The sequence below is a fragment of the Agelaius phoeniceus genome, chromosome 2 (assembly GCF_051311805.1).
Source record: "Agelaius phoeniceus isolate bAgePho1 chromosome 2, bAgePho1.hap1, whole genome shotgun sequence".
Classification (NCBI taxonomy): domain Eukaryota; kingdom Metazoa; phylum Chordata; class Aves; order Passeriformes; family Icteridae; genus Agelaius; species Agelaius phoeniceus.
In genome coordinates, this window is record NC_135266.1 from 98,799,957 (window position 1) to 98,823,081 (window position 23,125).

The 23,125-nt window shown below is 38.4% G+C and overlaps 1 protein-coding gene across 1 annotated transcript in view; it reads left to right on the forward strand.

Moving 5' to 3' along the window:
• Nucleotides 1–22,795, forward strand: part of GUCA1C (guanylate cyclase activator 1C) — a 36,246-nt gene extending 13,451 nt beyond the window's left edge. The window contains exons 2-4 of the mRNA XM_054628091.2: nt 16,657–16,806; nt 19,489–19,576; nt 22,637–22,795. Of these exons, the coding sequence (XP_054484066.1) occupies nt 16,657–16,806; nt 19,489–19,576; nt 22,637–22,767 (369 nt within the window). The 3' untranslated portion in view covers nt 22,768–22,795. The remainder of the gene's footprint in view (nt 1–16,656; nt 16,807–19,488; nt 19,577–22,636) is intronic.
• Nucleotides 22,796–23,125: the final 330 nt, after the last annotated feature.

Sequence of the window (23,125 nt, forward strand, 5' to 3'; positions counted from 1 at the left end):
AACAAGAAGCATCGATCAAATGCTTTTCAAATACATGGCTGTGATGTTTTTTACGTGATTAAGCTGAGAAAAATGTGGCAACAGCCAGCTTCTTAGGGCAGGAAGAAAGGAATGTTGTATGTTGTTGATGAGGTAAAATACGAGGATCTCTTTATTCCATATACTCGCTTTTTGTCTTATAAGCTTTCTACAGATTTTTCTCTTCCCCAGGATTTTTGGCAAAAATGTAGGATTTCATCCTGAAAAGTTTTTAATTAAGTATAGATGCGTGAAGAGTGGTCAATGGGTGGCTGACTGGGGGTATAACACTATGGGCTCTGAAATGGCAGCTATGATTGTACAAATAAGGTGTCTGTGACATTATGTCAGAACATTTAGGCATTGTGCTATATTAAACAGATGAGAATCATTCATCTTCAAGACACAGAAGTTATTGGATGTAAGTGCATAATGCACAAATTCAGAAATAATTTGGTCATTTTTGCTTGCATTCAGTTCCTTCGGTACTTTAACAGCTTCTGTGGTGTTAAGATCAAAATTTTGCTTCCTTTTCTGCCACATTCTGTCAGCGATAGAGAGAGACGGGGAGACGGACTCGGTGACCAGAATTCTGACGGTGATCAGAGTCCGATTTTATTGTGGGATACAAAAGCTTATATACTATTTCAGGGAGACTAGTAATGTGTACTACAATGATTAGGTTAAAATCACATACACAAATGTATACATATAACAACATGTCTTGCCTGCAGAGTTTAATGAGATTTTCTTTCTCTGGTAAACCTGTCTGATTGAATCTTCTTGCAATCTAGGCCTAATTTTCAAAGTTCTTTTTGCTTTTGCCAAAGCATCCTCTTATCAAATCTCTTGTGTTAACCAGGTCCAAAATCCATAGTCTGTCTTGTGTCTCCTAACATCCCAATAACATTCTTTTATGGTTTTTGCTTCCTAATCAAGGGGTCACTTTCCCAGTGACTGGCGGAGTATACAAAACTTCTTGATAGAAATTATTTCCTTTGTCTTAAAAGTATTCTTCATACAAAAGTGCTGTTATAAATAGATGGTTGGCAAACTTGAACCTCCTCCCATGCTTCCCCCAGCTTTTATAGACTTTTTATAGATATATGACCTGATTTTTTTCCCACTCTAACCATGGTTTAATAGTGGACTTTTACAGTTTAAAATTGTTATGACTTCTATTGCTGAAGATTATAAAAATCATATAGTTTAGGGACTAGTTTACAGTTGATCTAAATATAGAGTAACCCGATATGGAAAACTTGAGTCATTTAATGCAGTCTTCTCAGCATAAAATGCATTTTTCACATGTAGGCTTCCATTTTCTCAAAATAGGAATCTGCGCAGAAAGCTCTGCTAAAGAGTTAGTCCTGTGATTAATCTACAATTCCAATTATAGCAGCCTAATGCCTTGAGTTAATCTGAGGACATCCATGTCTGGAGGTATTTAATATAGATCAAGATAGTAAAAAACAGAGATCAAGGTGGTAAAAAACACTCTTGAAAGGTGCATAGATTTTCTCCTCTGTGTTTCATGCCAGTTTAAAACCTCTAGCATGTAAGGTATGGCATACTGTAGGATGTAACTACAGTAGTGAATTTCACCTTCTCATCCGCTTTGCTCCTTCCAGCTGAAGCCTGTTACAGACACTCTTCACCCACTTAGGATTTCCAGCAAAAACTCTAAATTTCCAGTAAACTCAAAATAGTTTAAAAGGAATAACAGCAGCATCGTAAGATTTTTTTGACAATTTGTGATACATTGAAAGCCCATTCAAAACTCATTACATTCAAGTCATCCATACAAATACCAACAGGAATAGTTGCAAGCCAAATCTTATAATTCCCTGCCTTTCTCTAGGTTAGAGATAAAAAAGTAATTCAGCTCCCCACTCACAGAAATTAATAGCCAGTGGACAAATGACAGGGAAGGGGACATCTTCACAGAGTAATTTAATGTCATGTGGAAGATTGTGGTCTCCTCTGGTCTCAGCAGCAGGCAAATCATTTCATGCCAATGAGGCAATGGTGCTGTGGCTGTTTGGCTCCTTGGGCTCAGTTGTGTCCCATGCTAATTTGTGTAGAGGTACATCTGTGAGATGCAGGTACACCTGTGAGGTACAGGCACACTTGTGAGATGCAGGTACACCTGTGAGGTACAGGTACATGCAGGAGGTGCAGGTACAGCTATCAGCACTGCACAGGTATTTGTGACTCTGGCTCACCAGAGTGCCCCTGTTCAATGCATAAAGGCCATTTCCAGGCGGGGCCTCTTTCTGTGCAAGGTTAGTGACAAAGTCTATGTCTGAAAACCTTTCTTCTCAAGAACATACTAAATAAGCACTAGTGTGTCTCTTGTGCAGACCACCAGTGGTTTCAGAACTAAATGACCCTATGCACCAGGAACACAAATATCTTTTTAATTTTTTAAAAAATCTATAGATTTTTTAAAAAATCTATAGATTTTTAGGGGGGGACTACCATGTGACGGTTTTTTCAGGCCTTCCTCACCCTTGGTGGAATGCTTTGCTTCTAATTAAACATACAAACAAGCAAACAAATAAATATGCTAGTGAAGTTTGAAAGCTGTTCTTCATCATTCTTAACAGCATTGAAAAATAAAGGTGCTGAACATCCAGAACTGTAATTGCAAAATTTACTTTCCTTGAGATTCTCACAAGGAGTGCAGAAGGTAACATTTCAGCAAGCATTTTGTTTGATGACTCATACATTAATACTTGTAAGCATTATCTATATAATGACATTGGCAGGATAATAAGTGGTAGGTTTATCTTTTGCCACAGCTTTCCAATGAAAACTTTCAAAAATAATTTGTTTATTAAAGTACAAGCACAACCAAATTAATTTTTAAAGTATTTCCTTTCTTAGACGTGAAGAGTCCCTTCTTAGAGAAAAATTATCTCAGTCTTCTTTGCCCTTGAGCTATTTGTAATACAAAAAGGATAAATCTGCAAGCACATACAAATACATTTAATTCTTCCTACTTTTTTTCCTTCCCTTGTGTGTCAGTCCACTCATAACTGGCAGTCCTAGTTCATGAATCCTAATGATGAATTTTAGAGAGGAAACAGTTATGTTCACCTAAAATATCTCAGTAGTTGCCAAGTATAATGATGTATATTTGGTTTTCAGTGAGAATATATTTCAGTGCCATTGTATCCATCAAAATGATGTTTCACTGATGTTAAAGGAGAAAACATATATAGAAAAATAATGTGTGGTGTATCCATAATACATTGCAAGTGTTATTTGCTCTTAGGCAGAAATAAGGACAAATTCTACAGTCAGCACTGCTGCTATGCAACACTTATTCTGAAGTATCTTCTTTCTTTAAATCAGAAACCCAGATCATTGCCATTCATTTCTCATTAGCTTGCAGATAGGTTTTGCCACCACTAAAAATAAAAATTGAACACTGTGATTGATTGATTGATTGATTGATTGATTGAGTTCTTATGACCTCTGAAGGACAAAATTTGCATAGCCATTTAACAAGTGAAGCAATGGACTGAAAATGGGATGCTGCTGTTGTAGTTCTCTTACTGCTTCTTTTGGCGTTATTGAAACTAGCTACAGGAATAAGTGTGTGTTGCTTTGTAAGAAAATTGGATTTTAAAAGGTAGAATTACTGTGAAGAGTAAAGAAGATTAATAGGTTTGTGGCACTGAGGTAAAATTATACAAGTTCAAGGACTTTCTGTTAAAATTTATAAAGCATTGGACAGACCATGTCAGAGAACACTATTTTCTGCTACTTCTTATGCAGAGATAAAGTTGGTAGATGCACAAAAACAGACACTCCACAGCAGTTTTAGAAATCTTTAGATAAGGAGCCACCAGCTGATGTCAATCCTTAATCATTTTTCTACTTTGTCTTTTTCATTTAAAATGTAAAGTAGTTGTCTGATAGAGTTCATCTGACATCATTATGCAGATTAGAATTATAAAAAAAGATTTAAAAACGAATCCATTTAAAATATAAAGAAGAAGGATGTTTGATGTAGAACAGATAATAAGAAATGCAAAAATATGTTACTTCAATAGAACTTTATTGTGTGTAGGGATGACTACTTAGCAATGTAAACTAAATCTCAAGTTAAATCCTTTTTTTCCTTTTCTCCTTTTTTTTTTTCCTGAATCATAACTGTTTCCCTTCACTCCTTATATTTGAACAAAGCTAAGAAGTGTTGGGAGGCAGACCACCTTTCCTTTTTTCTCATCCTAGCTTCTTCCCCACTGTCCTGCTGTGTCTTTATAATTCAAATTATCATGTAGACTTTTCAGCATCTGATTTTGTGTTCTAGATATAAATAGATGTTATCTTCCTTTGGTTATAGGGACATGAATGTGGTTAGCCAAGTACAACATCTTTAGTATTGTAATAGAAGGAAATGAGAGTCATTTGGCCATGAAATTCTCTATTAAAGCAGTTGTTGCACCTCATATTCCATGAAAAGCCTACAAATGTCCACAGAAAGGTGTCATAATTTTCAGAGGTCTTTTGCTACTTATTGTAATTTATTCTTCATTTGACTTTCAGCTGTTTTTTTCCTTCCACTTTTTCCACCTTGAGAATTGTGAGAGAGAGAAGAATGTTATTTTCCTCTCTATGAAGCATCTGGTCTAGAGATTCTAGTGAATATATTATTTTGTTAAAGACTGCAGGGCCAAACTGAGCAATTGTTACCTAGCATGATGTGTTAGCTGCTTTCCACATGATCAGAGAAGGTATGAAGAGCTCTTAAATGATTAAAAATATAGGTGCTAGAGAGCAATGCTTCAAAAACTACCAGGAACCTAAATATTAAGCATTTCCACTTCTTGTGGGATTAACTATAATAGCTCAGGATAACTTTGCTAACTGTCCTTTCCTGGAAAATAGAATTTTCAGTTGGGCTTCCTTTCCCAGAATGTCTTGCTCTGCTGTGTCCTCAGAACAGCAATGGCTGTTCTGGAATAGCAGCTGTGATATGAATTGTCAGGCTGCCTAAGCAGCCACTTAGCCCCTTTGCTACATCCTTACATGTTCACAGGCATTACCAGAACTGACACAACAAAACTGGGTGCAATAGTTAAAAGAAAGTAAGGATGATAATCAAAGAAACATTTTCCTAAACTTTCCTGAACTACTTTCCTCTTTTGTGTCATGAGTCTCTGAATAATTGAGCAAACATAAGCTCAGCAACACAGGGACGTTTTCAGCCTGAAATTACTCCTTGGACCCTTGTCTTATGCTACTCTAACCAACCAGCTTAGGTAAATCAACAAAGTTGCAGCAGCAACATCTGCATGACACTGTGGGGCCAATAACCATGTAAACTGATATTATATTGAGGCAGGATGCTTTATGTTATTCCTTTTCCATGGTTCTTGTATTGGCCCAGCACTTCCACTTTGCCCAGAGAAGTCTAACTCTTGCTTTTTCTGATTTTGAAGATTGTGTCACTCTCATAAATGTTTCCACAACAAGAAAACCCTAGAAAGCATATTTTTGTTTTATGACAGTCATTGCTATCACATTGTAGTTAGCAATAAAAGCCTGTATGTGAAAAACTTAATCAGCTTCTAAACCAAGGGCTAGAAGAAAATAAGACTCTAGGTATGTCTTAGACAGAAAGAATTCTTCTGTCAGAAGTAACAAAAATCTACAGCTTTTACTTCCTCATATATCTGGACTTTTTGAAGGTGACATGTAAAAATCCTGTTCCCATTAGTTTCAGACACAATCCAACAAAAGCAACAAAGCCAAATCATTTACTTTTCCTTAATTTGGCGTAATGTTGCATAAAATTATCTCAAATGTAAAGTAACTAGCCTGATTACTGTAAATTAGGAAGTTAAATTATGCTTTGCTGTGTTCAAGGCAGGAGAGTTACCTAATTTTTCTCGGTATGCTTAAGTGCCTTTGAAAGGTGCAGTGCCCTGATAAAAAATTCCATGTTCTATGAATATTTCACCGATTTCCAAATACTACTTTATTTATTTACAAACTACACTAAAGAATGCCTGTATTCTTCTTCTAAACTGTCTCCCAAAAATTTTACATTCAATTTTATATATTGGTTCCAAAAAAAAAAAGCACTCTGTAATACTGTAAATACTTCCCACAGTTATTGGTGCAATTGCATAACCTTAAGTTTGTTTTCTATTGGTTTGTCACAGGGCACACTGCTGTGATAGTACAAACTTATGCTAGAATAATATGTCATTACCAGCTAAAAGTCTACATCATTAAATCATCACTTGCTTAATGCAAGTACAGTTGAATTCTTGACTGAAGGATTTAACATTATGAGTTTTAAGTTATGAGCTAAAAGTTTTAGACCAGAGGTAATTCCCCAGTAGTGACACAGCACCATCAAGCATGGGAGACCAATTCTTTACATGGGACATTAAAGAAATGCCTGTCTCAGATCTCTCTACAGCACTGCAGAATTCAGTGGCCTTCTTTGTTCTGTTCTTGGTTTATTGTTTTGTTTTTCCATTTCCAAAAGAGTAATCTGAGTTTCCAATAAATGTTTCTCTTTAAAATCTAATTTTTAAAATATTCAAATAGGTAAGTGTTCCAGATTAATACTCCATTGACTTTTCCTAGCATCATACAGCCTTGATTTGTAACTGGTTTGGATTAGGTTAGGGTTTCTTTGAAATATTCACTTAAGTGAAAACAAATTAGCATGTATTGTGCAGCTGTCATTGAGTTTAAGAAGCATTTGGAGCATGCCATTATCAGGTAACACTGTAATTTTGTCATGTTATGTGAATAGGCAATGGAGATTTACTTTGGACAATTAATCATAATTATTTTTAAGCATTACTTTAAAAATTATTATGAAGATAAAGGGTAAATTAATTTTAATGGGAAACTGTTCAGGAAAGTTCTTCTATTATTCAAAGAAATTTTAAGATTTCTTTTAAGGCATAATTGTCTTTTTTTCTATTTATTTATACATTAATTAAGAATAAACCAGTTATTATTGTAACAGTCTACTATTATAATACAAGTAGTTTAGACAATGATAGTATATGCATGTAACTTTTAGGAGCTTTCATACATCCCTTGAGTCTCACAGAGCATTATATAGAATCACCCAAATCTGCCCAATAGAACATCTTTGCCACTAGAAAACATGTATGTCTTCAATGTACTTTTGTTGGGGGTTAGGATTTTTCCTTTTGTTTCTTTCTCTTACAGAATTTTGTCCCATCTGTTGGTAAGAGACAGACTAACGACTGGTACCTTGTAGGTGTAGAAGAAGGAATTACAAGTGACCTTGCCCCTGATAACTCACAGTTGTACTAATTACCAAAAGAAGAACAGTCTTGCCCTTAATGGGTCACAGCTGTGACTAATAAAGTGCGATAAAAGGGGTGGGCTCCTCTGATTAGGGGGAAGTATAGAGGAAGAAGACCTTGAGAAGGTAGAGGTGCTCTGAAGAAGAAGTAATGATCCAGAGAGACACAATGAAGAATGAAAATAGGAAGAGAGTTGCTACTGCAAAAGATTTGCTATGAGTTTAGTCTGGGTCTCATAGAGCTGGAGCCTGCAATCATAACTGAGCTAGGTAAAAGCCTGTAGTCAGAGGTAGCAAGGAAACACTTGCAGTCATATTCCAGCAGGATATAGCCAGCAGTCAGTCAGAAAAGCCAACAGTAGGAACTTGCTGTAGTCAGAGTCAGGATGGCTGAGGAGTAAAGAAGAATAAACTGGGACCCTTTCCATATTGTTAAATGACAGTCTATGTCTTGGCTCATTTCTACCCCTAATGACTGCTGTTAACAGAGAGACAAGAGAAATGGCCAAAGTGGAGGAATTTGTGGAAAGGATGGACAGCATGGTAATGATCCTGACAAGGTCAGGTGCACAGGGCAAATGTTGTGGGCCCTGGAAGAGCTAGGGACGTCTCAATACAGTAACTTCATTGCAACAATTAATGCCATGGACAACCAAGAGACAGTGGGTCCCATTGCCAACAGGCTCAGGTATTAGAGAGTATAGTCAATGGCCCAATGCAGGCTCATGTCTCTGCTTTGATTTAGGACCTTAAAGACATTAGGGAGGTGAGGAAGAACAGTGTGGTACCAGTGCGAGTCACAGTCCCCAATATCAGAGCCTGATGTGCACCAGCTAGGGAGAGGGAGTACTCCCCATGAGCTGAGGTTCTTCCTGTGTGACCACGGGGAAGACATGGGAAGGTGGGATGGGAAACCCACTTCTGTCCTGGCAGAACAGGTGCGTGAATTCGAAGAGGAAAAAACACTTACTGACAGAGTTCTACTAAAGTGAAGGCAGCCTCAGTCTCCCATGACCAAGCTTCCTAGTATAAGAGAAGGGAGGATGATCTGTTGGATCCCCTTGAAGGTACCTCTATCATGTATGCCCAGGAAGAAAACAATAACCAGGGTTAGAGGGGCCCTGCCTCTATCCAGGGAGCGGCATAGGAAAACTGGATCTTCTGGATGGTGTGGATCCGATGGCCTGGCACATCAGAACCACAAAAATACAATGCCTTAGTTGATACTGGTGTGCAGTGTACCCTGATACCATCGGGACATGTGGGAGCAGAACCTGTTTCCATTGCCAGGGTGACGGGGGAATCACAGCAATTGATCCTGTTGGGAGCCAAGGTGAACCTGACTGGGAAAGAGTGGAAGAAACATCCTACTGTGACTGGCCCAGAGGCTCTGTGTATTCTGGGCATAGACTTCCTCCAGAATGGCTATTACAAGGACCCAAAGAGACTCAGATGGGCTTTTGGCATAGCTGCTGTAGAGGCAGAGAACATTAAGCAGTTGAACACTTTGTCTGGACTATCAGAATCCTTCTGCAGTTGGACTTCCGAAAGTGGAGGAAAAACTAGTACCAACTGCCACCTTGAGTGCACTGCTGTCAGTACCAGATAAATTGAGATGCTGTGATTCCCCATCCACAAAATGATCCATGAACTGGAGAGCCAAGGGGTGGTCAGCAAAACCCACTCACCCTTCAACAGTCCCATCTGGCCTGTGCACAAGTTTGACAGAGAATGGAGGTTGACTGTGGACTATCGTGGCTTGAATGAAGTGACTCCACCACTGAGTGCTGCTGTGCATGCTGGAACTCCAGTATGAGCTGGAGTCCAAGGCAGCAAAGTGGTACACCACTATTGACATTGCTGACATGTTTTTCTCCATTCCTCTGGCAGCAGAATGCAGGCCTCAGTTTGCCTTCACCTGGAGGGGAGTGCAGTACACCTGGAACCAACTGCCCTAGGGGTAGAAACACAGCCCCACCATCTGCCATGGACTGATCCAGGCTGCACTGGAAAAGGGTTAGGCTCTGGTACATCTACAGTACATCAATGGCATCATTGTGGGAGGGAACATGGCAATGGAAGTATTTGAGAAAGGAGAAAGGATCATCCAGATTCTTCTGGAAGCCAGCTTTGCCACCAAAAAAAGTTAAGTGACCTGCTCAAGAGATCTGGTTTCTGGGAGTGAAGTGGCAAAATGGATGGCATCAGATTCCCACTGATGTCATCAATAAGATCACCCCAATGTCTCTGCCGACCACCAAAAAAGGAAATGCAAGCTTGCCTAGGCGCCATAGGCTTTTGAAGAATGCACATTCCTGAGTATAGTCAGATTGTGAGCCCTCTCTACCTGGTCACCCGTAAGAAGAATGAGTTCCACTGGGGCCCTGAGCAGCAACAAGCTTTTGCCCAGATCAAGCAGGAGATCGCTCATGCGGTAGCCCTTGGCCTAGTCAGGATGGGACCAGAGGTGAAGAACATGCTCTACTCTGCAGCTGGGAACAGTGGCTTGTTCTGGAGCCTTTGGCAGAAGGTGCCTGGGGAGATTCAGGTCACTGGGATTTTGGAGCCGAAGGTACAGAGGGTCTGAAGCCAGCACTGCTGCGATAATACAAACTTCTGCTGTAATAATTTGTTATTACCAACTAAAATCCTTAATTATCATAAAATTATCACTTGCTTAATGCAAGTACAGTTGAATTCTTGACTGTAGGATTTAACATGAGTTTTGAGTTATGGTCTAATTTTAGACCACGTGAGAAGGTGTGACTGTGCTTGCGCCACAGCGCCCCCTGCAGCTGTGGGGGAATCATTGCTCCTGCCCTGCCAGCTGGGAGCCAACAGCGCCCCTGCTGGCTGTGGGCATAACTACACCAAAGGGGAAAGTGCCTGCGGCCGAGAGATGGCTGCAGCTGGGATTCTGGCTCTGTTTGTTGTCGTTTGCCTTGTTATACATACTAGTAAAGAAGTGTTATTCCTTTTCCCACATCTCTGACTGAAAGCTCCTTAATTTCAAAGTTATAATAATTAGGGGGGAAGGGGGTCATATTTCCTCCCACTTTCCTTGGGAGACGTCTTTCTTTCAAACCAAGACAACTTTTCCTGGAGGTTTGTCCTGCTGAGTTTTTGAATTTGTCAAACAAGAAAAATCTGCTAGGATTATCAGCAAGGAATTTCCTGGAAAATGTGTTAAGATGTCACAGCTGCATTTTTCAGTCTTTTTCCTCTCTTGCCTACTGCTTTAATTTGGAAAAGATGTTCCTAAAAGCACAGGCAGAGGCTCAAAATTAGGAGTGCAGAGAGCTAAAACCCCAGCATCCAGGAGAGGATGGCAGACGGCTAGGTCTTTACAGTATAGCCTTCCTGGGCAGAGGCCCCAGCCTGGTGACTTCCTTGTCTTCTCCAGTAATCTTAAAAGAAAATTGTCTATGACGGCAAGGAGTTAGGGGGTAGTTGTAATTTTAAAGAAATACAATTGTTTGTCATCTTAATATTTTGGATTTCACCAGGTTTTACCAGGGTAGCCTGCAATTCTGAGAGCCAGGACATACAGCTGGCTCTGTATTTCCAACTCCTCCAATGCAAATGTCCTGGTAATTTTTAAGTCTCCAAACCTTGGAGGTCCTCTTCATCTGGGCAAAGCAGAACGTTGTGTAATGGCCTGGTCAATACAGCCTCATCCCTTTACATAATCATGAGAATGCACTGATTACAAAACCGCTTAACAATCTGCAGCTCCTAATTCCCTGCTTTGTTCTTCATCCTTGTTTAATAATGTTTGCTTGCTGAGGTCTACCCTGCCCCATGACAAATGCCAGCTCTGTTTACTTACAAAACTTGTGAGTCTGGCCAAGCCCAAACTGCAATATCAGATCCTAGGGAAGTAGCAAAGTAACAGAGTTACAAGTAGCTCTTTATTTCTTCAATAATTGCAGCTGCAACCTCTGAGGAATGGATGAAAGTACTCAGAAGCAAAAACAAACTGAGGGTGGTTGGACTCAATGATCTTTGTGGTCTTTTCCAACTAACCCGATTCTGTAATTCTGTGATTCCATGAAACGGGGGAAGAAGAAATGGAGTGAAATGAATCCTCTTTTAGGTTTCTGAGGGCAGAGAAAGCAGTGCTACATTTGAAATTGGACCCAAAAAAAAAGAAGTACATAGGATTAGCTATAAATTTCACAGTTATTCTGAGCTGTTTGACCCATGCCTCCTCCCTCTCCCTTAAGAGGTTTAAGGACTATTCTGAAAGACGGGCGGTTCGGAAAGAAGGTGGCTTAATGACCTAAGCCCTAGGTTTGAAATACCTGCACCATTTATGTTTGCACACTTATTAATCCTGATAAACAATTTGAGCTATTCTCCTGCTGTCAGATTGAGTTTAGAGATTTTTAAGGAACAAATTTTGGAAACAAGTCACTGCTTGTTGTGTATAAACTCTTGGTGGAGCCCACAGTGGTTCAAGTAAAATGATAAGCTCACTCACCATAGGGTTTTCAGGGACAGAAATTGTCCCTTTCCACACGCCTGGCCACAGCATGTGGTATGAGATGGCTGACTATCCCTGTAGGGGATCCCTGTCACTGCTAGAAAATCACTCTCAGGGAAGAGCTAGGCAGCCAAAACACCACGTTCAGATCACTCTGGCACAGCCTTGGATAACGGTGCTGTTTCAGGTCAGCTGTGTATTCATAGCTGACAAGTCAATTATTTTTAATCTCTACTACAGTTTGAAGTCCTAAGAGTGTTTTAGGGATCTGTGAAGATTAGCAGTGCTGTTCTGGAAGCCAATAATGCCCTCCTACAGCTCCAGGGCTGGAGTATTAATGGCCGTTGTATAACGTGGCAGTCCCGCCCTGCCTAGCTTTGCCCCCGGGGACACACATCTGTATCCTCATCAAATAATGGTGAGCAGCCTCCAGTAAAGGTTCAACTGACAGCCTGAAGCAAAAATCTCTCATAAAAGGACAAAATGAAATTCCTTTTTCCTCAGGAGATCCAGTAGCTAATGAAAAACTGAAATGGGCTCTGGGCCTTAGGCACTCACAAATGATAGTGCCCTGAGGAGCAATTTCATACCATCAGCAAGCTCTACTTGCATTTTTGGAGCCTCTTTCTCTTTTTGTTGTGTGAATCAATCTGTTGCAAGAGGCTTAAAAAATCACTCATCAGCAAAAGCAAAACAAGTTCCAAAAGCACAGTATTAAAGGGCACAAACACATGCATGACCTGAAAGTGTCCTTAAACTTCTAGTTCAGCCAGTCAAGCTGTTAAAAGACTAAAAATAGGTCTACATTTTTATTAAGCCTACTATGTATAGAAATACTGGAGACTTTGAGGCATGTAAAAAAAGTTCTGAACCCGTTCTTTTGGTATGTCTCCAACCCAGAACCCGTTCTTTTGGTATGTCTTCAACTCCTCAGAACCACATTAGGAGAGTTCTGTTCCTCTATTTTACACCACACGCAGAAGGGTACCCTGGGAACTGACTCCACGTGCCCCTTTCTGTTCATTTGGGCAGGGGAGGGTGCAGGACTTCACCATCCCTACAGGTGCCCATGGCAATGTGCTGCAGGCAAGGAAGGCAGAGCCAGCACCATGCAGACATGGAAAAGAAACCTTCACACACCCAAATTTGTCTTGTATCCTAACCTGATGAATAAGCAGGTTTCGCTAGCATTAATTCAATTTAACAAAAATATTACAAATATTTGACAATTACACAGTTAAACACCAAAAGTAAATAATTTGTAACTTCCGCCACTGGGAATCAGCTCTGCTTATTATGATGTTGAGCATTATTTAAAAATTTATTTTATTATTCTTACAGTAGCTGTTTGTTTGTAAATTAATGACTTCCTAACAGGCAACAGATACATTGCTGTGCATGCTGCAGAGAGGTATTTTACAGAGCCCAGAGACACATAAGGACCTACCTAGATACTTGTATTGAGATTGATTATAGAACAGCAGATGGGTAAATCAGCACAGCAGTATTCTTTTAATAACATCATAACACATTTATTGCACTCACAGAACCACAGGATGATCTTCTTAGGTTACTGTTATAATGTTTTTCACTGTTTAATGTAGTATTTTGAGATGCTACTGTAAAAAGTGCAGTATTTCTCTTTATCTCAGAAAGTTCTGTATATGTGCAACAAGATCACTGTAGCCTTCTTTATCCCATAAATGTTTTCTTTTTTACCTACAATGTATGTTTTTTGGTGTAGAAAGGAAAGCATCACATTTCTCATCACTGCTTTTATGAAATGCTTCTGATTCCACATCAAGCAGACAAACATGTCTAAGTCTTCTCAGTATGTTTATTCCTGAGAAATAGAAACCGGCTGCTAGCTACCATGTCACCAGTAGTGTTCCCATGACTGCAGAAAGTGGCAAGGGCTTTCCTGACAACTACAGTTTCTCCCAGGTATTTTTCAGACGTGGGAGTTTTTTCATCCTGGCCTTCAGTCCCTTCCTATTTGGGACAGGCCATATAATCTACCAGATCAGAATTACATACCCAAACACATTAGACTGGTTATTACTTTGTCCAGATTCCTGATGTTTTGTCAGAGCAACAATAGTGACACCAAGATGCAGAAAGAAAGCAAACAAAATTATATTTTCCAAAATCCCAAGTGAAATGTAAGGGAGTAAGAAGAAAATTAATCTGCTCATGGATATCCAGCAATCCTTAAATTAATCTGTAGTTGCAATAAGCAGTATGAAATGCAATAAAAAAGCAGCAATGTAAAATGCATTTAACCACATTCTTAATAGATAAATCAGATGATGGAAATGCAATCAGCAAAATACATTTTGACCTCCAGTAAAATACTTTATGAGATCCTTCTTGAAATAATACTTGCAAAATAGAAATTAAAGCCAGTGTGCCAAAAAGAAGATTAAGTTTGTAGTGCGTGATATGACATTCTTGGTTAAGCATCTGCTTTTAACACTGGGTCTAATTTTGTTTGAAAATTATATGTAGTTACTGTCAAATTTTATTTAATCTTAAACAGTGGTAGAATGGTGTCTTTGCTGCATTTGTTTGTGATTGGAATTACAGTAAAACAAGCAACTACTAGAGAACCTGCAGAGGGTCTGTGAAGCAATGGTCAGTCTGCATGGCTTATGCACACACCATTTCTGCATGAAGGTTGAATCCAGTGTGTTTGAACACATTGGATTTATCTCTTAGGTGCCACTCTGCTGTTCAGCCTTGCACAGAAATCAAAACAAACACTACAAGGGTCTCCCAGGAGCTCTGACCCTGATCAGTATCATGAGGGCACAAATGTGAGGAATCTAAGAGGAGAATGAAGAAAAGAAAAAAAAAAGAGGATGGATTCCTATTTCAAAAAATATATCCAATCTCTGAGAACCTACATTCACTTCCACAATTGTGTAGATGTGTGGGGATGCTGTTAGGAAAATTAATCCACAAACATCAGAGGTTTATGTCCAAAAAGGAGATAGAGGAATCCTTTTACTTTATTCAAATAAAGGGAGAGGCCATGGGGCATTCCCCTGGGGTCTCTTGAATTTTTGAAGGATGCAGCCTCACTTTTTATCCTAATTTCCCAGCCGCATTTCCCTTTTCTGTTTCCCCATTGGCTGAGGTATTTGAGAGGCTCAGACTTCCCAGAATGCCCGATACCGAAGATTTCTCTCTAATGTATAACCCGCCCTTTTAATTTTTAATTCTTATGGAATTTAGGGGTTTTTCGTCCCCATTGTTTCTTTCATCTTTCAATGTCCAATTTAATTTATCAGCAACCCTAAAGTTTATTTGTAAAATAAAACATCTTTTTCCATTCTTCAATCAGTGGAATCATTCCCACTGTTTCTTTTATCTCCCAGTGCTAGTTTTACCTACCAGCAGACCCACAGCTTGTTTGTAAAGACAAATCTGCCATTCCTCTCAATGGTTTAGGCATTTTGGTTTGTTTTCAATGGAAAGTTAGTCAGAAGAGCTCTCAATTTTAGTATATTCTAGCCCTTATAAATTCCTGTTTGTTGTCATTCTTTGCATGCTCACATGTTTGGTTCCTTGTCACAAAAATATACTGATAGGAGGTCTTCAAAAGACGTGTAAGGTGTGGCACTTAGGGACACAGTTTAGTGATGTACTTGGTAGCTGTGCATTAACTGTTGGACCTAGTGACTTTGAGGGTCTTCTCCAACCTAAATTACTTTAGGATTCTGATTTTGGCAATGAGTTGCAGTTCATCCTTACCGATCTTCTTTTCCTGTAGTACAATACTGAGGGACTGATTAATGCTTGCCTGATTAATGCCTGTAAACCTCAACTGGCAAGATGTCTGTTGATATATGGCAATAAAACTAAGTAACATGCTAAACCTACTGAATACTCATCCAACCTTCTCTTTTCAGTCAAAAGCCATCTGAAACTGACAAGTCTTTCCAAGGTTTTCTAAGCAATTGGATTCTGACCAATTGGATTTTGATCACAAGACTAAATTTACCAGTTGTTAATTCTTTTTGTATGCACATGAGAAACAGTTGGAGCAAGTAGGATCCAAATTCAGCAACTGCTTCTTCCATCCTAACCACATGTCTACAGAAACAGAAGAACCTGATTATGGAGGCCTGTCCTTGACAGGCTTCTATCAGAAGCTTGAGCAAAGCAGTAAGAAAATGATTCTAAAGTCAATCTGAAATGCTGTCTCCCTATGAATATCCCCAATCCTCAATATTTATAGTTTGGTTTATGCCTTGAAGGCTTTGTATCCCATGCAAAATGTTTATCAGATCAACTTGATTTTTATTTGGATAAACCACAGTACTTAGGGTTCATGTCAGAGTATTTGTTACAATTTTAAAACACTTATTACATGATCCCTGAGATGAATAGCACCTGGAACAGCACTGGAAATCATACATAGTTCTGCAGTATAGATGTAAACAACTCCACTCTAGGTATCTCATTAGTACCAAACCAGATATCCCAAACTCCTCTTTTCCACATGTCAGACTGTCACAAAACTGTTTCTTTTCTTTTTAAAAACTGTCAATAACAATTGCTCAGAACAGATTTGCCCCTCCCCTCCACAACACCCAGATTTCAGGGGAGAACCAAACTCTCCTTCCTATAATACCTCTTCCTATAGCTCTTCCAGTTGAGCACATCCTTTTATCCTTTTTTGATACCACAGAAAATTTCTATATTAAGATGCTTCACAAATCAATGTGTATTGTAAGGACTTTGATGACCTGTTCCTGTGCAATTGCCAGAAAGAACAGAAAACCAGTGTTATTAAATAGATGTGGTTTTTTTCTCTCCCTCTCTCTCTTAGGATGGATTTATAGACTTCTTGGAGTTCATAGCTGCAATAAATTTGGTTATACGAGGGAAAATTGACCAAAAATTGAAATGGTATTTCAAGCTATATGATGCTGATGGAAATGGATGCATTGACAAAAAAGAACTATTAAGCATATTCAGGGTAAGTAAGTTATGATCAATAGCAAGAGCATTTGATATAGTGTGTTGCCCTGAAACAGTGGTTCATCATGTGCTGTAAATGGATTGTCAGTACTTTATCTAATGTTTTATGGTTGTAAAACCAGAATTAACAGTGGCTACTAGTGACACTCCTGACATTAGTTTCTTCCTTATTGAACATATCTAAGTAGCATTTTACTTTATACATAGTTCTACAGATAAAGTACTTTACTGAAAGTGAAATGTTTTGTAGAAACAGTAGAGACATTACTGTGATAAACTGTACTATAAGGCAGGGCAACACAGTAGCAGCATAATGAACAAAACAGATGGTTACAAGTATATGTGCCAGTCTATTGTGGAAAACTGGCTTCTCAAACTGATCTTGCAGCAAGAAAAATATAGATGTCAATAAAATATTACAATATTTTAATTTTTTGAAAGGCTTTTTTTGTTTACTACAAACACCATTACCCCCATTTCAAAACTAAATCACGGAAATATAATTTTACTATTATATCGCTCAGTGATATTTGGATAAAAATACTTCCAAAATTTTCCAGAAAATGGGTTCACTTCAAACCCATAAAACCAAAGAAGTACAATTCTTTCTTTAAAATTATCTTCATAGTTTTCAACTTGCTTTAATGAAATAAAAATAACATTATCCTCTTCATTAGCTGCTGTCATCCAAAAGGTATGTTAAGGCTCCTTACAAATATATATGACTCAATACGGTGCCCTAAATGTACAGGACTCACTACAGATCAAAGTTTTGCTGCAGGGAGCATCAAAACTAAATAGAGCTTTAATGCCATAACAAACAAGGAATATACTTTTCCTGGATTCTGCATTACTGCTGGTGCCAAGCCAGTCGCTGTTGGAGACTTTAAATAGCTGCTGCCAAAACTGAAAGGAACTGGAGCCAGATGGAGCTACCAGGTCAAACAAATAAAGCTGATCACCTAAAGAGCAGCTTTCTAAAGATAGAAGTAGAGGCCGAATCTTCCAGATTTCTCCTTTGAGACTAATGAAATCTTTCTTTCACAAATATTCTCCATTAATTTTCACCCAGAGCCAATGAGTCAACGGTGTTTTGTCTGGGGCTATCCAAAGTGAGAATTAAAATTAAAATCCTCCCAATGTAAAGAATATTTATTTTTTAACTTACCTGGTTTTAAAACCAGTTTATACCTTTGTGTGTTTCCATCTCTTTTGTTGTATAAGAACTTTAACTTAAACCTGCCTAAATCATTGACCTAGACTAGATTAAAAATGGTGGGCCCAAAAAGAAAAAAAGAACAAACAGGCTCACAGCCATTAAGGGGTGACCAGCTTATAATAAGCATCAGTAAATAAGGGCTTGTCCAAAAAGATGTGTAATATCTGAGACATTAATTTAGAAATACAGAAGTGCTATTAAAATGAAATCTCTCTCTACAGCTATGCAAACTATGGACCAAGATACCACTACCCAACTCCTTCCAGATAACCATGCACCCTTTCAATGATCAGTATTTACTATTTAAGGGGCTTCTGTGGTAGTCAGTGACACAAACACTTCAGGAACCACTGCTTTACTCTTGGCACTGCAATAAATTTAATTGTGGAAGGGATACAACTTTCTACTTAAGACTGTGGGAGGGTCAGACATATAAAACACCAAAAGTACCTAAAGTATGAATTAGTAATAGAAACAAGTTTATGTAACTGTTTTTGTAAAATTATTGCTGCTTTTTGAAACAGACAGGAAGTTGGGGCATTCAGAGGGGGCATTTTTATGATTTTATTTTTCAAGAATTCTAGATCAGTGAATAGATTAATAGATTGTTTTAAAATATGAGGTCTAATATAATATTTGGAAAGAGACACCAAAAGAAACAAGTGGCACATACAGTGACTTATCTTACACAACACAGTTCACCTCAAGATAATTCAAGTGCAGAAAAACAAATTCTATCGTGTGCCCATTATATAATGCATATGCATGTTTATATATATGCACATATTTTTCCAGTCAATGGGACACAATTTTGCAAAAACATACATTTATACCTTTACTCCAAATATTGAGTCCTTTTGCCACAAAAAAAAAACCAAAAAAACCCAAACCAAAACAAAACAAAAAAAAACACCAAACCAACCAACCAACCAAAAAAACTAAAAAAGTAGAGGGGTTTCTTTTGGTTTTCTTAATTTCTCTGGAGGGCAAGTTTACTGCCAACTTCAGGACGGCCAGTCTGACTTTATTTGTGATTACTAAATTAAACACGTCTTAATAGAAAAATTACTTAGGCTTTCTCTGCATGTGCTTTCAGATGGGAAAAACAATACTGCATTTAAATCACACAGACCAAAAGGCACTCTCTGAAGGCATGGAACTCTCTAGGGCCAGATAAAAATGCTGATGTAGAATCGAAAGTGAATTACAGAGCAGAGGTGCCACAGGGTTCTTCAGACCTTCAGAAATATGCATATTAGTGTGTAATCTCTAGGCTGTGTTATGTTAATTAAATTTCCAGTCCTTATTACTGATAATTTACTTGAAGTAACTATTTATTTAGTGATTTTTGAAAGGGTTTATGAACTAAAGAGTTGCACTTCAAGTACTGCTTTTGACAGCGTATTGTTTCACACTTGATGGGAAAAACTCTGAAAGAACTTTCTGTGTTTCTGCCCTCAGGCAATTCAGGCTATTAATGGCTACACCAACATGACTGCTGAAGAGTTCACAAACATGATATTTCAGAAGATAGATGTGAACAATGACGGTAAGAATCTAGGTTTTGTTGGCATTGGCAGGGACTCTTCTGCAAGAAGGGATTTCAACATACAGCTGAAGGATGACTGGTTTAGATAGCTGAAAGCCCGAATCTGCTCTTCTTTGCCCTTATTTTACTTCAGTTTCACAGTGGAGTGTAAGTCAAATGAAAAAAGGAATTACATGCAGTAATTACATGCAATAAAAACAGCTCCAAAATGCCAGTTCTCAGATTGAGTAGCAAAATGAAAATTTGTCTGGCCGTGGGGGAGTAATATATTTGTGTTGGTATATTCTATTTTAAATTCTTAAAAAAAAAAAAAACAAATAGGATGAATGGTTGCACATGTTCTAGCATGTTCTAAAGACTGGTGAGCATATTGGATGTTCCTTGAAGGCTGACTGTCAATGCATGCTAAGATACATGCTCCTGGTTTTTCCTCAAGATACTAAATTAAGCCAATTGGTCTTGCATTTGGAAACTATAATTTCGTTTCACTGCTTCAGAGTTGTTTCTAATTGAAAATTTATTACGGATGAATGTCCTCCCTCATACTTCTAATCATGAAGATAATCCTTCCACTGGCAACTATGTTTTTCAGCAATTGCTGCAATCATTGACAAATTTGGAACATTAGGAAAGCTAAAAAGAGTAAAGTCAGGTCACAGACAGGAATTTTGGGCAGTTTGACAGAGAGAGGCATTTTTATGGTCTTATTTAGTGTATTGAAGTTACTCTTTTAAAGAGTTGTTTGAAATATATAATCAGAGTATTAACAGTGGTCTTGTGATGCATGTGGAGGATGCCTTAGTGGAGGATTTTTTTGACCCACCTCCTTGGCCCACTCTTTGGTGAAGACAAATTATGAAAGGAGTGCAAATAACACAGTCAAAATCTAACCCAAATTCTACGATTATTCACTGCTTTGACCATACATTTACTGGCAAGTAATAGTTGTATCTGAGCTAGACCATTATTAGTGTCATACATTTTAGCAAGGAAAATCCGAAACATAACATATTGACGATTATCTTCATAGTGGTTCCGTTTCAAACAGTTTTCTATAGTTTCTTAGTTTTTATATTGCTGGAAAGCAACAGGACTAGCTCCACCTGAGGAATAGGCCAAGTTTTACCAAATTTAGCTTCAACTATGCTACCTCCTGTAGCTTATTAAAGAGAAGTGCAAATGGACAAATAAATTGCAAAGTCCTTCCTTACATTAATATACAATAAATAATCCCATGGGTTGTAAGGAACAATTCTTAAAACACATCTCCTGTTGGTTTTGCAATTTATTTTCATTATCTCCCAGAAATCTCAGGCCCATCACAGCAGAAGTGAGTCTGGGCCTGCCAGTGTAACCTCATCTGGCAACTGCAGTGTGGTTTGTATGCCTGCTATTGGTACCTCAAAATGCACAGCTTGGGATCAAGAGGAGTGAATCCAAGACCAACTGACCTGAATAAGCAGGAAAATGGGGCAGCATGTGCACGTGATGAGTCCAGGAACCCCATCCACCCAAAGACCTGAGTCAAAGGCAATACAGAGTGAAGGAGAGGGAAACTAAGAGGAGTGTCTGGGATAGGAGGAGAGTTCACAGGAAGTGAGTGGATTAGTGACAAAGCAGGATGATGCATGCAAGTGTACAGAGATGGCTTGTTCTGAGTCTGCTTGTGGAATGATTATATAGGCTGTTGTTGAAAAAAGAAGAACAAACATCCTCAAGGCTCTGCATGCCAGCTCTTGGAGAGGGTCTTAGTACTTTCATTGAAGCCTAAGAACCAAGACTTCTGTCAAATGAGGACTTTCCTCTTTATATGAGCCTTTCACCAGTGTAGCAAGGACATATGTGACTAAACAGAAAGCAAACTTTACTGACTATTGCTAGAAAGTGTTTTTCACATTTTTAAATGCTGATAGTTTTCCTTTTTCATGTCAGATGATGTTTCCAAGGCTGCCATGAACAAAAAACAAGACATAAAAAGCCAAGAAAGAAAAAACCAACCAAAGAAACAAAACCCAAAACCACAAAAAACCAAACCAAACAAACAAACAAGCAAAAAAAAAAAAAAAAACAAAAAAACCACCAAACCTACAGATACTACTTAAACCTGAAAACAGCCAAAAGTCAGCACACTAAGCATTCACCAGACATACACATGACTGAAACTGCTGCTCCCTGGGGCCTTAACTCATCCAGCTATTTTCCTCTTCGCCTGGCCCTTGTAATTTCTAATTTTACAGAGAAATCATTCATTGTTGTGAATTTAACAAGAAACTTTAAACCATTCTCAGAGGAAACAATCTGGCTCTTCTTGTTAAACCAAGATTTATTTCTACTCTTAAAGTAAAACAGTATCACTGGAATAACCCCTAGACAGAGAACTATGGACATTTCTGTGTACTATGCAAACAGACACATGCCTAGAACTGGCCTTTGCTGACAGGGAAAAGAGCAGGAAAAGAGGAAGAATATTAAACAATATCCCTACTCTTCAATAAAAGAGATTTTATTGTTGTCTTGAAACTTTGAAGTTATTAGCTGATTTTGACATGACCCCAAAAAAATCACTCTCTAAATGGCCATTTCAGTTCCTTGAAAGAATTTATCTATCAAACCACTTTGCTGATTTTTTTCCCCTACATCTGATAATGGTTCTAAATAATCCTAGTAGTCAACACGGGGACTATGACCACTAATCCTTAGCAAATCACACCCTAATCTCTTTTAAAATCAGCTCTAATATAAATTCTAGTTAGCTCAGTGAGAAGCGGCCAGTACATCCAAATTCAGCCCTGATAGAGGCTTCATTAGAGCCCCTTTACACACATTTATGAGCACTTATAGTTATTTCAGACTTCAGGGAAAGCTATGTTTGACCTGCTTTAACAGAAAAATGAGTGAGGATCTGACTGATGCAAAGTGAGAAATTATTCGCAAATACTCTACCTGCATTTGCCTATCAGCAACTTTCATAAGAGATTCAATCGGGCATGAATGTTCTTTTGTTCACTAGAGAGATTGCTGCATTTCTCAGCTTCTAAAGACTATGTGACTTTCTTTTAGGGGAACTGACTTTAGAAGAGTTTATCAATGGTGTGGAAAAAGACGAGGACCTAATGGAATTAATTACGAAAAGTTTTGACCTTTCCAACGTACTCAAAGTCATACAGAACGGCAGGAGAAACAGCGTCTGAAGGATCCAGTCATGGAAGTGGTCTCTGTCTCATAATTTCAAGGATGATAATATTTGCTATATTCAGAGAGGCTGATGTTGTCAAAGCCTGCCCAGGCAATACTGAGCAGCCTTCTCCAGGAGTAACAATTTTCAATCTTTCTATATCTCATATCTCATATCTCATTTTATTTTCTTTATTCTTTCCCTTGCTAATGACTGTGGCAGCCACAGGGAAAAAAAAACAAAAAACTGAAAAAAACCCAAAAATTTTTGCCTGCATATAATAGAAAAGATATTTGATGCAGTAAAAGTCTCTATGATCTAGATCTCTATGAACATGTTGTGGTCAAACCCTGGCTGGCTAGCTGCTCACTCAC